Below are 16,756 nucleotides of genomic sequence, written 5' to 3'. Positions count from 1 at the left end.
ACTGCTGAATCTTAAAAAGCCTTGACATTGAACACACAGTTTATAGAAAACACATAGCAACGAGGAGTCCATTAAATAACACGGAGGAACAAACCATCAGGTGGATTCAGAATGTGGAGCCCATTCGGATACACAGGGCACATGTCTTGGTTTCTTTAACAAGCATTTGTTGTGAAAAGGAAAGAAGTGAGGAATTGTTTTACATTAAAAGGGAGTTGAGAGTGACATATCACTCCTCAACCATCATTCCCATCTCCCCACCCTGCCCAATGAGAATGTGTCAACCACATTTGGATCTTCATTCAGGCAATTTAATGTAAAAGACATTTTGTAGAGAACTGATAAAATGGACTATGCATATTGTATATAATATTCTCGGCAGAACTGGCTGGATGTGTCTGAGGGATGTGTGTGTGTGTGTGTGTGCGCGCGCGCGTGCTTGCATGCATGCATGCACACACACACATGCTGATCCAAGAAAATTAAAGTCTATAGTCAATTATTTGAAGTTGTCTTCTCCTGGGGATAGTCCAGTCCCAAACTGAGAAACTGAGCCAGGGTTATTTGTTCATTCGTTACATAAATGGATGTCTTAGGGTCTTTAGACTTCCTTTTCTCCCAAAACTGTTAGAAGAGCCAGTGGACGGAACTGATAAGAAATCTGGCCTGTGCTTTAAATTACTCCCAGAAGACAGTGGGGGTGGTTGATAAATAAAGCAAGGTTGGCAAAACGTTGATAATCTTTTAAAGTGGGGTTTTGAAAACACGGAGGCTCATTATGCTATTCTGTTCTTCATTTTTGTAAGGGGAAAGGTTTCTGTAGTATACACGTTCCTTTCTGAAGCTGAGGAGGAGGTGTGGAAATCCATTTTTTTTTCTACTTCTGTCAGGTGTGAGTTAGGGGGAGGGAGAGGGGGCAGGCCTGGTGTGTGGGAGGAGTGCTGTATTTGTTTCATTTTTTTATAGGTCCCTTTTGCTCCTTCTTCCTCCTCTCCCCCACCACCAGCTGAGTGGCGTGCAGCGGTTTGTAATGTGGTAAGACTTGGAGTGGGGTGAGCTTGCTGGGGTTGGGGCTTCTACTGCTTGTATTGGTGAGTGGATGTTTATAGGAGGGAAGCTGTGGGGGGCGTGAAGGGTCTATCTTGCCAGGCTTCTGTTTAATGGGAAGGCAAATAGATGTACAGGTCTGTTGAACAGGATCAGAGACTGTGGCAAAGGTTTCGCCTTCGCTATGACTGTGTCACTCCTGGGTTCAGTGCTCTCCTTATTCAAGCGGCTGACGTGGTGTGGGAACCTGATGGCCCTGTCGATGGAGGGACCCAGTGCCCACCCACCCACACCCCGTCAAAGTTCAGTTCTTCACACTTCGGGAAATGTAGCCAGACACTTCTGAGAACTTGGTTACGTTTCCAGGTGCCTGCCTGGCCTGGAAAATCTCTTCAGTTAAAAGATCCCTTTTGCAGCCTAGGATGAAACTGCTGGAGCAGTCAGGAGTGAAAGCTCCTTTATTTTTAGGGTTTTCACCCGGGCTGCACAGCCCCCTCCCCACGTTAGGTTGGCAGCTGGCGCGTCCTCGGGTAAACACCGGCGAATGCAGCTCCTCAGGCATGTCATTCATCGCTCCTGGCTCCCTTCCACTCATCTCTCCAATCCACCAATTACAACGGGCTTCCTGTGGCTTATCGTGCTTCTGGATTTTGCTGCCTGTGGGAGCAAAATCGAAATGTTTTGACATAACGGCAACTGTTTTGACTTCTCCAGCTGCCACTGTGGAAGCTCTGTGGGCAGGGGCTGAGACGGAGCAGCGGGCAGCCTGCTCCCCGGCTTCCCCAGGTTCGCCCAAGCGGCAGAACCGCCTCGGGTGCTGTAGTTACTTCTGGAATGAAATGAACTTGACTGAATTACAGGAGCTTAACTGGGTGCAGGGAACTTAGCACCTGGCAGAAAGCTCCATTAATTATTAGCCCAAACAAAGCGATAACATCTGTCAGTCAATTGTTGCCATAATCCCACGGAGCAATTTTTTAAATCAGTGTTAGAGACCGAAGACATAACGTTCTCAGAAGTGATGGACTGCCTCACATTTTCTCACTGAAAAGTCAAGATTGGAATCTGAGCATTTGAGATGGGGAAAGCGCCCGCATCCTTTCTGCAAGCCGAGGGTATTTCAAAATGACTAGTGAGGGACAATGGTTAATATTTTCTAAAGCAAATAGTTTCAAGATGCAGTAATAAAAAAGATGATTAGAATAAATAAAAATAGGAGCTGGAGCGATAGTACAGCGGGTAAGGCATTTGCCTTGGATGCGGCTGACCCGCGTTTGATTCCCAGCATCCCATATGGTCCCCCGAGCACCGCCAGGAGTTTATTCCTGAGTGTAGAGCCAGGAGTAACCCCTGTGCATCGACGGGTGTGACCCAAAAAGGAAAAAAAGAATAAATAAAAATAAAGGCCATTCAAAACAGAAGCCCTATTTTTAATTTACCATTGCTATTAAACTCAGTGGGGATAAAGTTGCTCTTTCATACGACGATGGAAGTTGATTATGCTGAATTTTTGTACCTTTCTCCCGCTGGACCTTGCTGAGGCTTTTTCAGCCTTACCTGCAGATTTCTCTTTGAGGAGCTCAGGTTCCCTGTGTCTCCACACTGTGGAGCCCTGGAGCACTTGCATCAGAACCACCTGGTGGACTTGCTAAATGCCGATTCCTGGGGCCCATCCTAGGTGACTTGAGTCACGGAGATTGAACTAGAATTCAGAAATCTGCATTTCAGTAAGTCGCACTGTAGCACTGTCCTTCCATTGCTCATCGATTTGCTCGAGCGAGAAGTCTCATATTGGAGACGTTACTGGTGCCTGCTCGAGCATTTTAGTAAGTAATTTTAGTAATTCTGAGCCTGAAGCCTGAGAATCATTGTTCTTTGCCATGTTGCTCTCTTCTCTCATAGATGAGGGTAAACACCGCGGTGAATGTACTTTTTTATTCTCGAGGCCGGGGTCGGGGGGACCCTACTCTTCTTCTTTTCTTTTTTTTTTTTTAGTTAAGGACTTTATTATTTGCTTAGAAACTCACTGACAGATTCTTTTTTGTAAACTCCTTTTAGTGTACGTCAAGCATGTGTTGAGTGTGAGTCCCACCGAGTGAGAACTGGCTGGGAGGAGGGGGACAGCTCTCAAGTTGCACATCAAGTGCAAGTGGAGTGTGAGTGTAGACAGAGGGCTGTGTAGATCCCGCGGGTACATTGCTGAGCTGGGGCAGGTGAGGAGGAGCTCGCAACAAAGACTGCAAAGAAAGTGTGACAAGTGAGGTGGAGAAAAGCTGGGTGAGTATAGATGGTGGAAAGTAGGAAGAAGAAATGACAAACTGTGGGGCTGGAGCTATAGTACAGCGGGTAGGGTGTTGCCTTTCATATGGCTGACACAGGTTTGATCCCCAGCATTGTATATGGTCTCTAGAGCACTGCCAGGAGTAATTCCTGAGTGCAGAACCAGGAGTAACTTCTGAGCATTGCCAGTTATGACCCAAAAAGCAAAAGAAAAAAAAAAGAGAAGAAAAAGAAAGACATGACCAACTGTGGAAGACTTCTGATTAGCTACGATATCAGGGTTGATCTCCAGAGTGCTGCTTGCACTTGTAAAATAGTTTTCACTTTATGACTCAAGCCAACTGTCTATAATCACAAGGTGATTTTATTTGGGTCATCCACATTACAAGAGGACATGCATGCAGTCCAGTAACAGTAGAGTGGAGGGAGGAGTACAAACCATGTAAAGATGGTAGATCTGGAGACAGATGAGCTAACCAACAGCAGAGTTGGGGGAACTGAGTTTTCCTTCGCCGTTATCTACGGAAGGAAGTGCCTCTTTCCTGAGAGGTTATCTACAGCAGGCCTCATGGAGAAGTCTTTAGGCTACCTGTGGGGTATAGAAAACCCCTCATCTAGTCCAATTCAATTATATCATATCTTAGAAGTGTGTTATCAGGATGATTAATTTTCATTTAGGTCAGGCCTCTCTGAATGTGCTTATCTGCTTCTGCCTTTCACATATCTACTTCTCTTGATTGGACCCCTGTTGGCATCAGTGGAATGCTGCTCTCTCAGTGACCCTTCACTTTTAATTAGTTAGGGACATTACAGTGTCAATGCCTGTCATGTGAGGGTTGGACAGGGTCATTACAATTCTAGTGCATGTAACTTGGACTGGTCAAGACTCATCACCGACCCCATGATTAACAGCACAGAGATTATGGAGTGTTTTGTGACCCAGACAAAAGTGAATTCATGGAGGAGGGAGGTGAGGGGGTTGGTTAAGCGGATGGGAAGAAGAGAGTTGGAAACAATGACTATTTGCTCTCTTCAGGAGTTGTACTACCAAGGAGAGAGAAAGGATTGGAACTGCAAGGTGGAATAGATCAAGACGTTTTTTATAGAAGGGTTAGGGAAATGGAGTTTATTTAGGACTCATGCTTAATATGTGACTTCTATATAATCAGGTATCTTTTTCAGTCAATTTATTCAGTAAAACAATTGTCTTCTGTCATTTATTTCCCTCGGTTCTTTGAAACTTTCCCTAAATGTTAATTAACCAAGAAGAGTGTGCAGATCACTCTTTTTTTTTTTTTTTTGCAGGGCTGAGGGTTCTTCCAAGCTTTACTCAGGAGACCTGAGGGTCCCTCCTGACAATTCTGAGTCAGGTGCAAGGGCCAGAGGATGTGGGATTAGCTGGACCACCCATCCAGGACTCCAGTGTCTCACACTGTGTTGCTGGAGGTGGGAGGCATCTACAGGGCTGCATTCAGAGATGCTCAGGGGACTGTGTATCAAACCATTGCCAGCCACATGCAAAGCATATACTTTAACCCCTATGCTATCTCTCCAGCCCTGAAGATAACTCATTCCGTATATAACTTAATTTAAATATATACTTTTTAATTTGGGAGTCACACTTGAGGGTGCTTAGGACTTACTCCTGGCTCTGTGCTCAAAGATCATTCTGGGAAGTGCTTGGATATCACATGTGGTACCAAGAATTGGACCGGAATTGGTCCTATGTAAGGCAAGTGTCTAAAGTATTATTTCTTTGACCCATATGACTAAAGTTATTTTATTTCATTTAATTCAGTTTTTATTAATTTTTTATTTCATAAGGTAGTTTTTAGGAAGTTGAATGAATGATGATGTAGTTGAAATTCAAGGTGATGGAGTTGAAGCTCAAGATGCTGTAACTGGCGGGAAGTAGAGTTTGTACTTTTTGCTCAAATCTCTCTAATTCCAAAGCTCTGACCCCTTATGGTGCCGTCGGTGCTCAGCACCTAGCAGCACTAAATAAATGGGAGCTGCTATCATCTGGTGGTTCAGGCTTCTCACCAGAGTATAGGATTTTGTTACTGCTTCTGCTTGAAGATTGCCCCTGCTGATAACCCAGTCTCAGCAGTGATATTTTTGGAAAGCCCTTATCACGTATACCTAGATCAGCAGGTGTACCACTTTTGTTTCGATTGGTTGGTTTCTGGAAATCCAGACTGGGGAGTGATTTTTATCTCAGGGTGCAAATGATTTTGAGCAGAAGCATTTCCTGTGAGGAAGAGCTCTGTGGGTTCCTCTCCTTTGATTTTGTGGGATGAATCCAAGTCTCATGTTTCAGCAGCATACATGTTGACCGGGGTGGGTGGGTGGGAGTAGCCAGGCTTCAAAGGCCAAAATCCAGAGGTCAGTGAATTGCCATCATGTTCCTTGTGAGGGTGCTGAGAAAGAATTTCTCATCTATCCGTAGACTCTTTGAGAATAAGCAATCCTCTCGTTCATTTAACATATGGCAACCAAGTTCCTCCTATGCGCGAGAAGTTTATCTAGAGAAAGATTCCTACTTACAAAATTTACATTTTTCAGTCAGAGATATTACAATAGTCCTTTATGACCGTACAGCTAATTACAAAACACTCATGCTGTGAATGAAACTTAAATGACATGACTTTTCATAACGTGGGTAGCTATTAGAGATGTTTTCCTAATTCTGCCAGACAACTGATACTTCAGTGAAGGAGAGCTTTGGGCTTTTTGACAAGGAATGGAATGTCCACTCTCACTTTTGCCCTGTCAGGGAGCTGAGGGCCTGCTTACTTTTGGTCTTGACTAACTTCAATTCCCTAAACCAAATTCCAGATCTTCTAAAGAAAATTCCCTTCTCCTTTATTCACCACCTCAAGCCATGATACCTTCCTCTTCATTTTGTTCATTTTTATCTGATAGGGCAGGCTTGTGGACCAATCCAAAATTGTGTATGAAGTTGATATACCAGGTTGAAGAGTGTTGAAGAGTATTGACCCCAACAATTGAGTAAGTTTTGCCTTACTCAAGTAACATAATGAGAATGACAGTAAGATGATCCTAAAGATGTGAATTAGTTTCTTGTTCTGTTAGTTTGTTCATCAGATATTTTGAGGCGTCAACAATGTACATTTTTTTCTAGGTATTTGAACATGCAGACCTTTTAGCTCCACAATAACATGTTCTATTTCAGTTTTTGTTGTTGTTGTTTTAATTCATTTAGGGGAGAGGTGTTTGGGATCAAACCCAGGTTCTCTTATATCTTTTACAAGTAGTCACTAGTGAGTTACATCTACAGTCCTATATTTTAAACACTTTTCCCTATTGCTGAAAAATTCTTAGATAATTACAATATATACGAGGTGGGTGTGTACATATATGAATATATACCTATATATCCTATCGTGTGGATGCACCAGGCAGTTGAACTATTTCCCATTGAAAGCTTAATTGTAACCTTATGTTTTTGAAAATGATAAAACTGCATATTGTTTTATAAAGTTTCATAACTGTTTTATCAACAAATTTATAAAATATGGAATTTTGCGTATGAAAAATACATGGAATCTTTTTCCTTTGGATTAGTTCTTCAGTCTTATTTTCTGACAGTAAACTTATTTAATAACAGTGATCTTTTAAATCTGTGACCTGATTGCTTTATCAAAGGGTTAAATTAATTACTGCTGCTCCTTTTAAATATATCAATGTAATATATTTACAATTTCTTTAGAACTTGCTCATTATGAAAACACTGTCTAATATAAATTCTGAAAACTAATATTCTAATATTTCTCCTAGGATTTTTTTCAATATTACTCTTTCTTGTGCTTGTTAATTATATTTTTCATTTTGTAATTTGGTTGTATAAACTGTCTATTTTTCGGAGACTTTAACTATATTTGCATGTTGTATACCTTGTTCTATTATAGTATTTTTCTTTTTCATTTTTGCTTTTGCTTTTGGTGACACCCAGTGGTGCTCAGGGGCAGTCCTGGCATGGTGCTCAGAAGTGGCTTCTGGTGGTTCAGGGGACCATGTGGTGCCAGGGTTTGAACCCATGGCTCCTGCATGCAAAGCCTGTGAATCAGCCTGTGACCCATCTCTTTGGCTTGGTATCTCTCCAAATATAGAATTCAGAATTTTCACATAACTGAATTCATTAAACTTTTCCTTTGCTATGTTTCCTGTGTCACATTAGAAAGTAGAGCTGATAGTGAATTCTATTTTTAGTGCCTTAAGATAATTTTTCATGCTATTTTTCCACCACTGAGTAATCTGTATGCATTTTTAGAAATTTTGGAATTTATAATTTTTTTTTAAAAATGGACACATTAATTTTTCTACCATCCAGGGTATATGAGTATGTCTGGGAGTTGAATTTTCTCAGCCACATGCAAAGCAAGTACTTTAGTCCTGTGCTATTTCTCTAGCCCAATAAAAAATTATTATTAAAAAAAATCTGTCTAGAGTTTATTTGGGGAGCTACCTCATTTGTTCCAAAGTGCTTATTTATGTATGTCAATTCAGTGACTAGATAATCCTTTCCCCCCAGATTGATCTGGGATGCTTATTTATCTGGTGACACCCAGCATATTTTCTCGTTCAATCTTTATCTCCTGTAAATAATTTCTGGGTGTCTGTGCTATTCATGAACCCAGGATACTGCATCTATAATATGCTTTTGCCTCCCATTTCTTGCATAGGCCTTCTGGGGTTTCCCTGTCTAGCCATAACCTAGACTGAGGCTAGGCTGGCAATGAGCAAAAGTGTCTGTTTTGTTAATAGTTAACTCTGCCCCTCCTGTGAAGTAAGCAGAGCTCACATCCTCCCCCTCTCTCACACACACTTTTAAAAAATTGCCTCTGCAGATGGTGTTTAATCATCCGCAGACAAATGAGCCTTGGCCTCCAGACCCAATAAAACCAACATCCTTTCTCCTGGAGAATAGGGCCACTTCCTGAAGTCCTGGAGGACCTGAAGCCAGAAGCAGGTAAGAAGCCTGGGGACATGGGCCAGGGAGCAGTGAGGGGACACATTTCTGCAGAAAATGCACAGAGCTGCTATTTTCGGAGAGTTGCATGAGCTCATGGTCTGGTTATACTATTTTCTTCATGTTTTTGTTTCATTTGTTTTGTCACTCATTTCGGTGGTGGGAGCGGTGGTGAATACACAGTTTATAAAAATAAACCACGAAAATGAGATTTGAAAGTCTTTTATAACTCAGTCCACCTTTTACTGAGCACCTACTCTGTGCCCCGGTGTGCGTTTTGTACTGAGCATGTGGTGGTAAGCAGAAAGTCAGTGGCAGAAGCCCGACTTTCAACAGGACTTTCTTTCTCTTGGTTCTCTATGGACTTACTCTGTGTAGGTGGAATGGGAATTGTTACCATATTTTCTAGAAGCATCTTGGAATTTTAAAGAGTTCTAGATGCATCATGCGAAATCCATCACTGAGAACCTACTGTGTTTGGTTTCTGAAGTGAGGCAAGGGGCAGTTGACTTGTGGTAGGCATTTGTAGAAAAAGCATTACCGAATACTTTAGGGGACCAGAATAGCGCTGCTGGGGAGGAGAGCACCTCAAGTAAGACTGTCCTGTCTGCAGCAGATAAGAGAGCAGTGAAGTGGAGGACTGGAGGTCGAAGAGGTCAGTTTGTGGTGTGACTGGAAAATTCAATGTTTGGTATATTTTCCCAAAGACCTTGTTGAAGATTATGCCATTCTCTCTGCCAGTGAGGCTGCTTGCATGCAATTTCTTCAGTTCCTGGGTCATTAGAGAAACTTAAAATGAGCATGTCTTCAAACATGTTAAGTGCTTATGATGAGAAGCTCCAAACAAGCAGTGATTGGGAGACTAGGAGCTTCCTTATGTGGTGTTACGAGGCTCAGAAACCAACATGTCAGAGTTAGCTCTGAGGCCATGAAGAAGGAGGCTGGACTCTCAGTGTGTCTAAGGGTTTGGGGAAACTCTCTTCTTTTTTTTTTGAACCCAAATCCCTTTCCTTCTTTTTCCTTTCAAATTTTATTTTAGGCACTTTAATTTACAGTATTGATACTGGCAGAGTTTTATGCAGAAAGCTTTCCAGCACCACACCCTCCACCTTCTTTCTTAGGAAACTCAACCTTGGAGAGTTGGTGCTGGCAGAAAACTGAGCACTGGCCACTGGGACAGTCAGTGTGGATCCCTCCTGCCCACTGCCCCCACTGGCATTTCCATTTTACTCATTCATACGAAAGTTAAGTGCCAAGGTCCTCATTTCCAAATTACTCATGCCACTTGCATTTGATGAGCACTTCTAGTATCTCAGTTCCTTCATCTCTAGATAGAGGCATTCAGATTTGGTCTATGTTTGACAGGATTATGACAGGATCCTCAACTGAAATGATTTTCTGTGGAAAGAGCCCCTGGGAGGTAAACCAGTGACCCAGGAAGGGAATGTATTTACTGGTGATGGTGAGGGTGGTTTTCTGGGTTGTCAGGGTGTGGAGTTCTTGCTATAGGGACTCTGATCCCTGAGTCATATTGGGTCAACACTGACTTTTCACTGGCTTTATTCTGTCCTTGAGTACAAAACCCATGTACTTTTTATTTAAAAAAAAATTTAATTTTTTTGCTTTTTGGGTCATACCTGGCAATGCACAGGGGTTACTCCTGACTCTGCACTGAGGAATTACTCCTAGCGGTGCTGAGGGGACCATATAGGATGCTGGGAATTGAACCCTGGTCAGCCATGTGCAAGGCAAACGTCCTACCCGCTGTGCTATAGCTCCAGCCCCCATGGACTATTTTTAGTCAGACAGAACTGAACTGGAAGCCTGGTGGTCTTCACATAGATAAGCCTGATTTTATTCATTGTCTCTTCTCATTTCTTGCATTATGATAAAGATTAAGGCCTTACAGGTGCCTGTCATTTAGAAGGGAGCTGTTGCTTTATTTTCTAGCTCTCCTCTTTCTTTTGCTATTCTGTGTTTAGCTGTATTTGGGGTCTGAGAGAACCAAGTTGATCCTCTCTCATTGCTCTCTCTCTCTCTCTCTCTCTCTCTCTCTCTCTCTCTCTCCTCTCGTCTCTCTCATCTCCCTCCAACTCCCACTGCACTCCATCAGGCAGTAAGATCAACATAAGAAAGCCCTCCCTTTGCTCATGGGCAAAATACCAATTAAGGTGTTTTTCTCCTTTCCTTAGTTCAATAAATTAACATCATAATTCTACTTCTTAATATTAGTTATTTTGTATGGACACAGTAAAAAGATACATTGAACTTATAGAGTGACTCCCTGGGGACATCTCGCCACAGATTCCGACTACAGTGTCCAGGCCAGATTAATCTTTCCTAATCCTAACAGGGTCCGAGTCTAATTATTACTTATTGGACCAGGACAGAATTTGTCCATACCATGCTTTTAACTTATAGTTAAGTACTGTGGCACTTTGGCCAGGCCCATTTCGATGCCAGGGAAGCACATAGCTCACAGCTTGCTCTGGGTCCATCCAGTCCCTCGTTGGGACCCTGCTTTTGGGGTGCTAGGAAGTAAGGGCAACTGAGGCTTAAGTTGAGAGAATAGATGTCCAGGAGGAAAATTTCATTCAGAGTTTAACTCCCAAGTTACAAAAGCATAGCATTAACTGTCTTCTTGTGTCTATACAAAAAGGACATTGCTCTGAATTAATTATCAAAGGACTTAAGGAGAAAAGAAAAACAATATTTAAAAGTCAACAGAGCACAAAGAAAGAGGTTACAAGTAAACAGAGAGGAATGGGAGCACTGTGATGGGAGTAACTCAGTAAACCTAAGCTCCTTGAGGCAAGGCAGAAAGGACAAACCAGTGTTATCCTACAGAAAGTGGTCCTTGGGAATCTACTAGTAGAAAACCCAGGGGGTTGACTGTTTGGAATTATTATGGTAAATAAATAAGTTTAGTTGTATAGAAATGAATCTAATGCTTTCCAAAAGATAAGATACTGAGTTCAAAGTACTCTTGTGTTCTTTTCAGTTGCATAATAAATTGTGGGAAAATGAAGTAGATCTTTATCCGGATACATAAAGAACACTCTCAGGTTCTGTTTGCTTAGTAAAATCCATTTTCTAGAACTTCAACAGGTTTCAGTATAATGTGGAGGAACGAATATGCACCCTGGAATCCAGTTAACTTGGGTTGGAACCTCAATACTTCCATGTTCCCGGCTCTGTACCTGTGATCCTGGCCACTTTTATTATTTTTATTATTTTTTAATTTTATTTATTTATTTTTTTTTGCTTTTTGGGTCACACCCAGCAATGTTCAGGGGTTACTCCTGGATTTGCACTCAGGAATTACTCCTGGCGGTGCTTGGGGGACCATATGGGATGCCGGGGATCGAACCCGGGTTGGCCGCATGCAATGCAAACGCCCTACCCGCTGTGCTATTGCTCTGGCCCCAATATTATTTTTATTTTTATTTATTTATTTTGCTTTTTGGGTCACACCTGCCGATGCACAGGGGTAACTCCTGGCCCATGCACTCAGGAATTACTCCTGGTGGTGCTCAGGGGACCGTGTGGGATGCCAGGAATCGCATGTGGGATGCCCGGGTCGGCCACGTGCAAGGCAAACGCCCTACCCACTGTGCTATCACTCCAGCCCCATCCTGGCCACTTTTGACCTTGTTGGTCCTCAGTTTGCCTGTCTATAAAAATGGATTTTATGGCCTCTTCATCACTGGTGATAGCCACTCTATAACCCAGAAGAGGTCTTTAACATATTGTCTGGTGTTGTGTGGCCATGATTCTAACTCTGGTGAATTTATGAAATGACATCTTGTATGCATCTTAGTTAGTTCTTTATTTGGTCATTTGCCTGCTCTCTTACCAAGCTTTTCTCTTCTTTACCACAAAGTGAATCGACTCCTTACCACTCTTGCAACACACCCGATAAAACCAAATGTTATGGTATGAAGAAACTACGTGCTTCACATCTTACAGGAGTCCAACATCCCAGCATCATATATCTTTGGCATTGTCTATGACAGAAAGTGTCTTGCTGGTTATTTTAAAAGGATGGTAGTTCCCTTAGTACTTTAGGGAGTTTGGGTTCTGGTGATGTAGACAGCAAACCCACTCTTCTTTTTTACTTTTTAATCCTGTGCGGCTTCATTTAATCAATTAGCATGGGGTTCTTGGAACTCAGTGAGGTATAGGATGTGGCTCATGACCTCCACACATTCAGACAGTCATCAGGAAGCTGACACAAGGCAACATGAATCAAAAACTCTGGCTATTCAAAGGAACAGTATAAGAATATACAGTGTACTTGGCTCAGGGGGGGAAGGAAATGTCTGAAGCCCCAACTAAGGGTGAATGTTTTTGAAAATTGCAGAAGGTTGCATATCTGGTTGGAAGTAGAAACTGGTCTGGAATTTAAGCCTCATCATTTGAAATTCATTGTTCAGCCCACAGCCCATCTTTTGCCAACAACTAAATTTTGGTTCAAACAAACATTATTTTTTTTGCTTTGTCTCACTTCTTTTAGGCGTGTCTTCCTGCTCAGAACAGTGTCTCTCTCGAACACGTCATTCATTATGATTCACACCAACGTGAAGAAAAAGTTCAGCTGCATTGTACTGGTCTGTCTCTTATTTGCGATCATCTGTGTGTGGAAGGAGAAGAAGAAAGGGGGTGACGATGAGTCCCTTCATTTGAACTCCAAGGGATTCCGGATCTTGGAGGATCTGAAGAAGCTGACCGTGGGGTCTATTTCCCAATCTGCATCTTCAGGCAGCATTCAAGACCCGCTCAGGGAAAACCAAGACCTCAGCAGGCTCAGGGGGTCATCAAATGCCAAGATACAGACCTCCCACCTGGTGTGGAACAAGGACAGTTCTTCCAGAAACCTCGTCCCTCGGCTGCAGAAGATCTGGAAGAATTACATGAAAATGAATAAGTACAAAGTGTCCTACAAGGGGCCTGGGCCAGGTGTCAAGTTCAGTGCCGAAGCCCTGAGCTGCCACCTTCGGAACCGAGTGAACGTTTCCATGGTAGAACCCTCAGATTTTCCCTTCAACACCTCTGAATGGGAGGGTTACCTCCCCAAGGAGAACATTAGGACCAAGACTGGGCTCTGGGGCCGGTGTGCTGTTGTTTCATCAGCAGGATCTCTGAAGTCCTCCCAGCTGGGCCAAGAAATAGGTGGGTTCTGGACCTTTAAGGTCGATATCTGAACAGTCAGTGCTCACTTGGAGTAGCTGGACCTCTGGATGGGAACAGAGATGAGGAGACCAGATCTGGCTCTGTAAACTCAAGGAGTGGGTCAGCCATTGACTTTTAAGGCACTTATGATTGTCTCCTATGGGGACAGCTGAGAGGATGGAGATCCAGGTTCTTAGAATCTTTATTGATCACATACCTTTATTTATTTTATTTAATTTATTTATTTTATTTGTTTGCTTTTTGGGTCACACCCGGTGACTCACAGGGGGGTTACTCCTGGCGTTGCACTCAGGAATTACTTCTGGAAGTGCTCAGGGGACCATATGGGATGCTGGGAATCGAACCTGGGTTGGCCGCGTGCAAGGCAAACGCCCTACCCGCTATGCTATCGCTCCAGCCCCAGCTTTATTTATTTTTTTAATCTGTTTTAAATGTTGATTTCCTGGTTCTGCAGAAAATGTCAGTCGCCAAGAGTTTGGATTTTACTGAGAAGCAAAACAGTATTTTTTTTATTTTTTAAAATTTATTTATTTTTAATTAGTGAATCACCATGAGGGTACAGTTACAGATTTATACATTTTTGTGCTCATGTTATCCCCATACAAAGTTTGAGAACCCATCCCTTCACCAGTGCCCATTCTCCACCACCGGTACACCCAACATCCCTCCTACCCTCCCCAATCCCGTCTCCCCCCACCCCACCCTGCCACTGTGGCAGGGCATTTCCTTTTGTTCTCTCTCTCTCATTAGGTGTTGTGGTTCGAAATAGAGGTGTTGAGTGGCCACTGTGTTCAGTCTCTAGACCACATTCAGCCCACATCACCCTTCCCCCGCATGGCCTCTGACCTCATTATACTTGGTGATCCCTTCTCTGAGTTGCCCTCTCCCCAGTATGTGAGGCCAGCTTCCAAGCCATGGAGTCAACCTCCTGGTACTTATTTCTACTATTCTTCTATTCTTGGGTGTTAGTCTCCTACTCTGTTATTCTATATTCCACAGATGAGTGCAATCTTTCTATGTCTGTTTCTCTTTCTGACTCATTTCACTTAGCATGATACTTTCCATGCCGATTCACTTATACACAAATTTCATGACCTCCTTTTTTCTAACAGCTGCATAGTATTCCATTGTATAGATGTACCAAAGTTTCTTCAACCAGTCATCTGTTCCAAGGCACTCAGGTTTTTTCCAGATTCTGGCTATTGTAAACAGTGCTGCAATGAACATATAAGTGCAGATGTCATTTTGACTATACTTTTTAGCTTCTCTGGGATATATTCCCAGCAGTGGTATTGCTGGGTCAAATGGGAGCTCAATATCTAATTTTTTGAGAATCGTCCATATTGTTTTCCAGAAGGGCTGAACTAGCCGGCATTCCCACCAGCAGTGTAGAAGGGTCCCTTTCTCCCCACATCCTCTCCAACAGCGGTTGCTTTTGTTCTTTTGGATGTGTGCTAGTCTCTGCGGTGTGAGGTGGTATCTCATGGTTGTTTTGATCTGCATCTCCCTGATGATTAGTGATGTAGAGCACTTTTTCATGTGCCTTTTGGCCATTCGTATCTCTTCCTTGGTAAAGTTTCTGTTCATTTCTTCACCCCATTTTCTGATGGGGTTGGATGTTTTCTTCTTGTAGAGTTCAACCAGTGCTTTATATACCATTGATATCAACCCCTTATCTGATGGGTATTGTGTGAATATCCTTTCCCATTCTGTAGAAAGTCTTTGTATTCTGGTCACTGTATTTTTTGCGGTGCAGAAGCTTTTTAGTTTAATGTAGTCCCATCTGTTGATCTCTGTTTCTACTAGATTGCTTAGTTCCGTGTCATCTTTGAAGATACCTTTATCTTCAATATCGTGGAGGGGCAAAACAGTATTTTGAAAGCATAGAAAGGCACACAGGTCCAGAAATTCTGTAATTTTACTTATTGAGAACCATCTGTGTCTTTTTGTTTGGTTGTTTCTTAGGCCACACCCTGCAGTGCCCAGGGTTTACTCCTGGCTATACATTCAGGTATCATTCATTTTGGAGGGGGAGGTCACACCTGGTGATGCACAGAGGTCACTCCTGGTTCTGCACTCAGGAATTACCCCTGGCGGTGCTCAGGGGACCATATGGGATGCTGGGAATCAAACCCAGGTCGGCCGTTGGCAAGGCAAAAGCCCTACCCACTATGCTATCGCTCCAGCCCATCAGGGATCATTCTTGATGGTGCTCAGAGGGACTATATGGGTTCTGGGGTCAGCTTCATGGAAGGCAAGCACCTCCACCCCCGGCTTTATCTTTGAACCTCAACTACTCTCATGACGTTCAGCTTTTCTCTTTGAAAAGAATTAGTTCCAGCAGGAATTTCTGACCTTGGGAACTATGAACCAATTTTCAAAAGGCTCATGAATCCTGAATTAAGGTCATGTGTGAGAACACCCTTAAATACAGTGTATCTGATATGTGTGCGTGTGGTCTGTGCATTTTCCCAGGAGTGTCCAAAGCTTTCAGTTGCTTTGACTCAGAAGAGTTTTTCACCACTACCAGGTCCCTAAAGGTTAAAAATCATTGGAAAAAACATCAGTTATTTTCTTTTATTGAAATTCTTCTAATTTAAAAGATAGAAAGCCTAGGGGCCAGGTAGCAAACTCAAAGGGCTAGAGCACATGTTTTGCATGTGGGGACCCTGAGTCTGATCCCTGCTTCACCATGCTCCCCAGAGTAGGGTGAATTCTGTTTCCCTTTTCCCTCTCCCAGTAGAATGTGTGTCCATACATGTCAATATGTGGACAACACAGAGCTGTGGATTTGTTTAAATCTTCTCAGGCCCTTCTTTTGTGAGAGTGTGTTTTTGCATGATCGTGAAATGAATCAGGCTAAAGGAAGCAAAGCACAGGAAGCCTTGCTCTGCTGTCGGGTTCTGGAAGGTGCCAGCGCAGGTGAGGTCATGTGTCTCGGTTTTTTATTTCCTTCCTCTGGCTGCCAGGAGAAGTGGCCTGCAACCAAGCACAGGCTCTCAAATGAAGAAAAGCATGTCCAAGTTGGATTTTTCTAGTGCAGAAAGAAGTGGTGAGGTCACATTCTGTACTTTTTTTTAAGTAGGCACCACTTCTCACAGGAGTTGCCAAGTGACTAACACCACCCCAAGTTTTGCTTTGGCTCTTTGGGCTTCTTTTAAACTTCGTTTTCTAGAAACCAAATGTTTTTGGTTTTTGTTTGTCCACAGTGAACCCCGTTTCTTTCATTTCCGTAGTGTTTCT

General features: G+C 42.9%; 1 protein-coding gene across 6 annotated transcripts in view; it reads left to right on the top strand.

Annotated features, from left to right (window-relative positions):
- The window catches only part of ST6GAL1 (ST6 beta-galactoside alpha-2,6-sialyltransferase 1), a 135,215-nt gene that overhangs the window by 98,399 nt on the left and 20,060 nt on the right, over positions 1-16,756 (top strand). For 4 of the 6 annotated variants that reach the window (XM_055128770.1, XM_055128766.1, XM_055128767.1 and 1 more), the window contains one exon: positions 12,837-13,492. In XM_055128770.1, coding sequence (XP_054984745.1) covers positions 12,886-13,492 — 607 coding nt within the window. In that variant the 5' untranslated portion in view covers positions 12,837-12,885. Of the gene's footprint in view, positions 1-6,267; positions 6,340-8,198; positions 8,321-12,836; positions 13,493-16,756 lie in introns of those variants that run through there. The other 2 variants (XM_004603250.2, XM_055128769.1) reach the window with 2 other exon arrangements.

The sequence above is a fragment of the Sorex araneus genome, chromosome 2 (genome assembly GCF_027595985.1).
Source record: "Sorex araneus isolate mSorAra2 chromosome 2, mSorAra2.pri, whole genome shotgun sequence".
NCBI lineage: Eukaryota > Metazoa > Chordata > Mammalia > Eulipotyphla > Soricidae > Sorex > Sorex araneus.
Note: the sequence above shows the minus strand (reverse complement) of the source record. Positions and strands in the feature narration are given on the sequence as shown.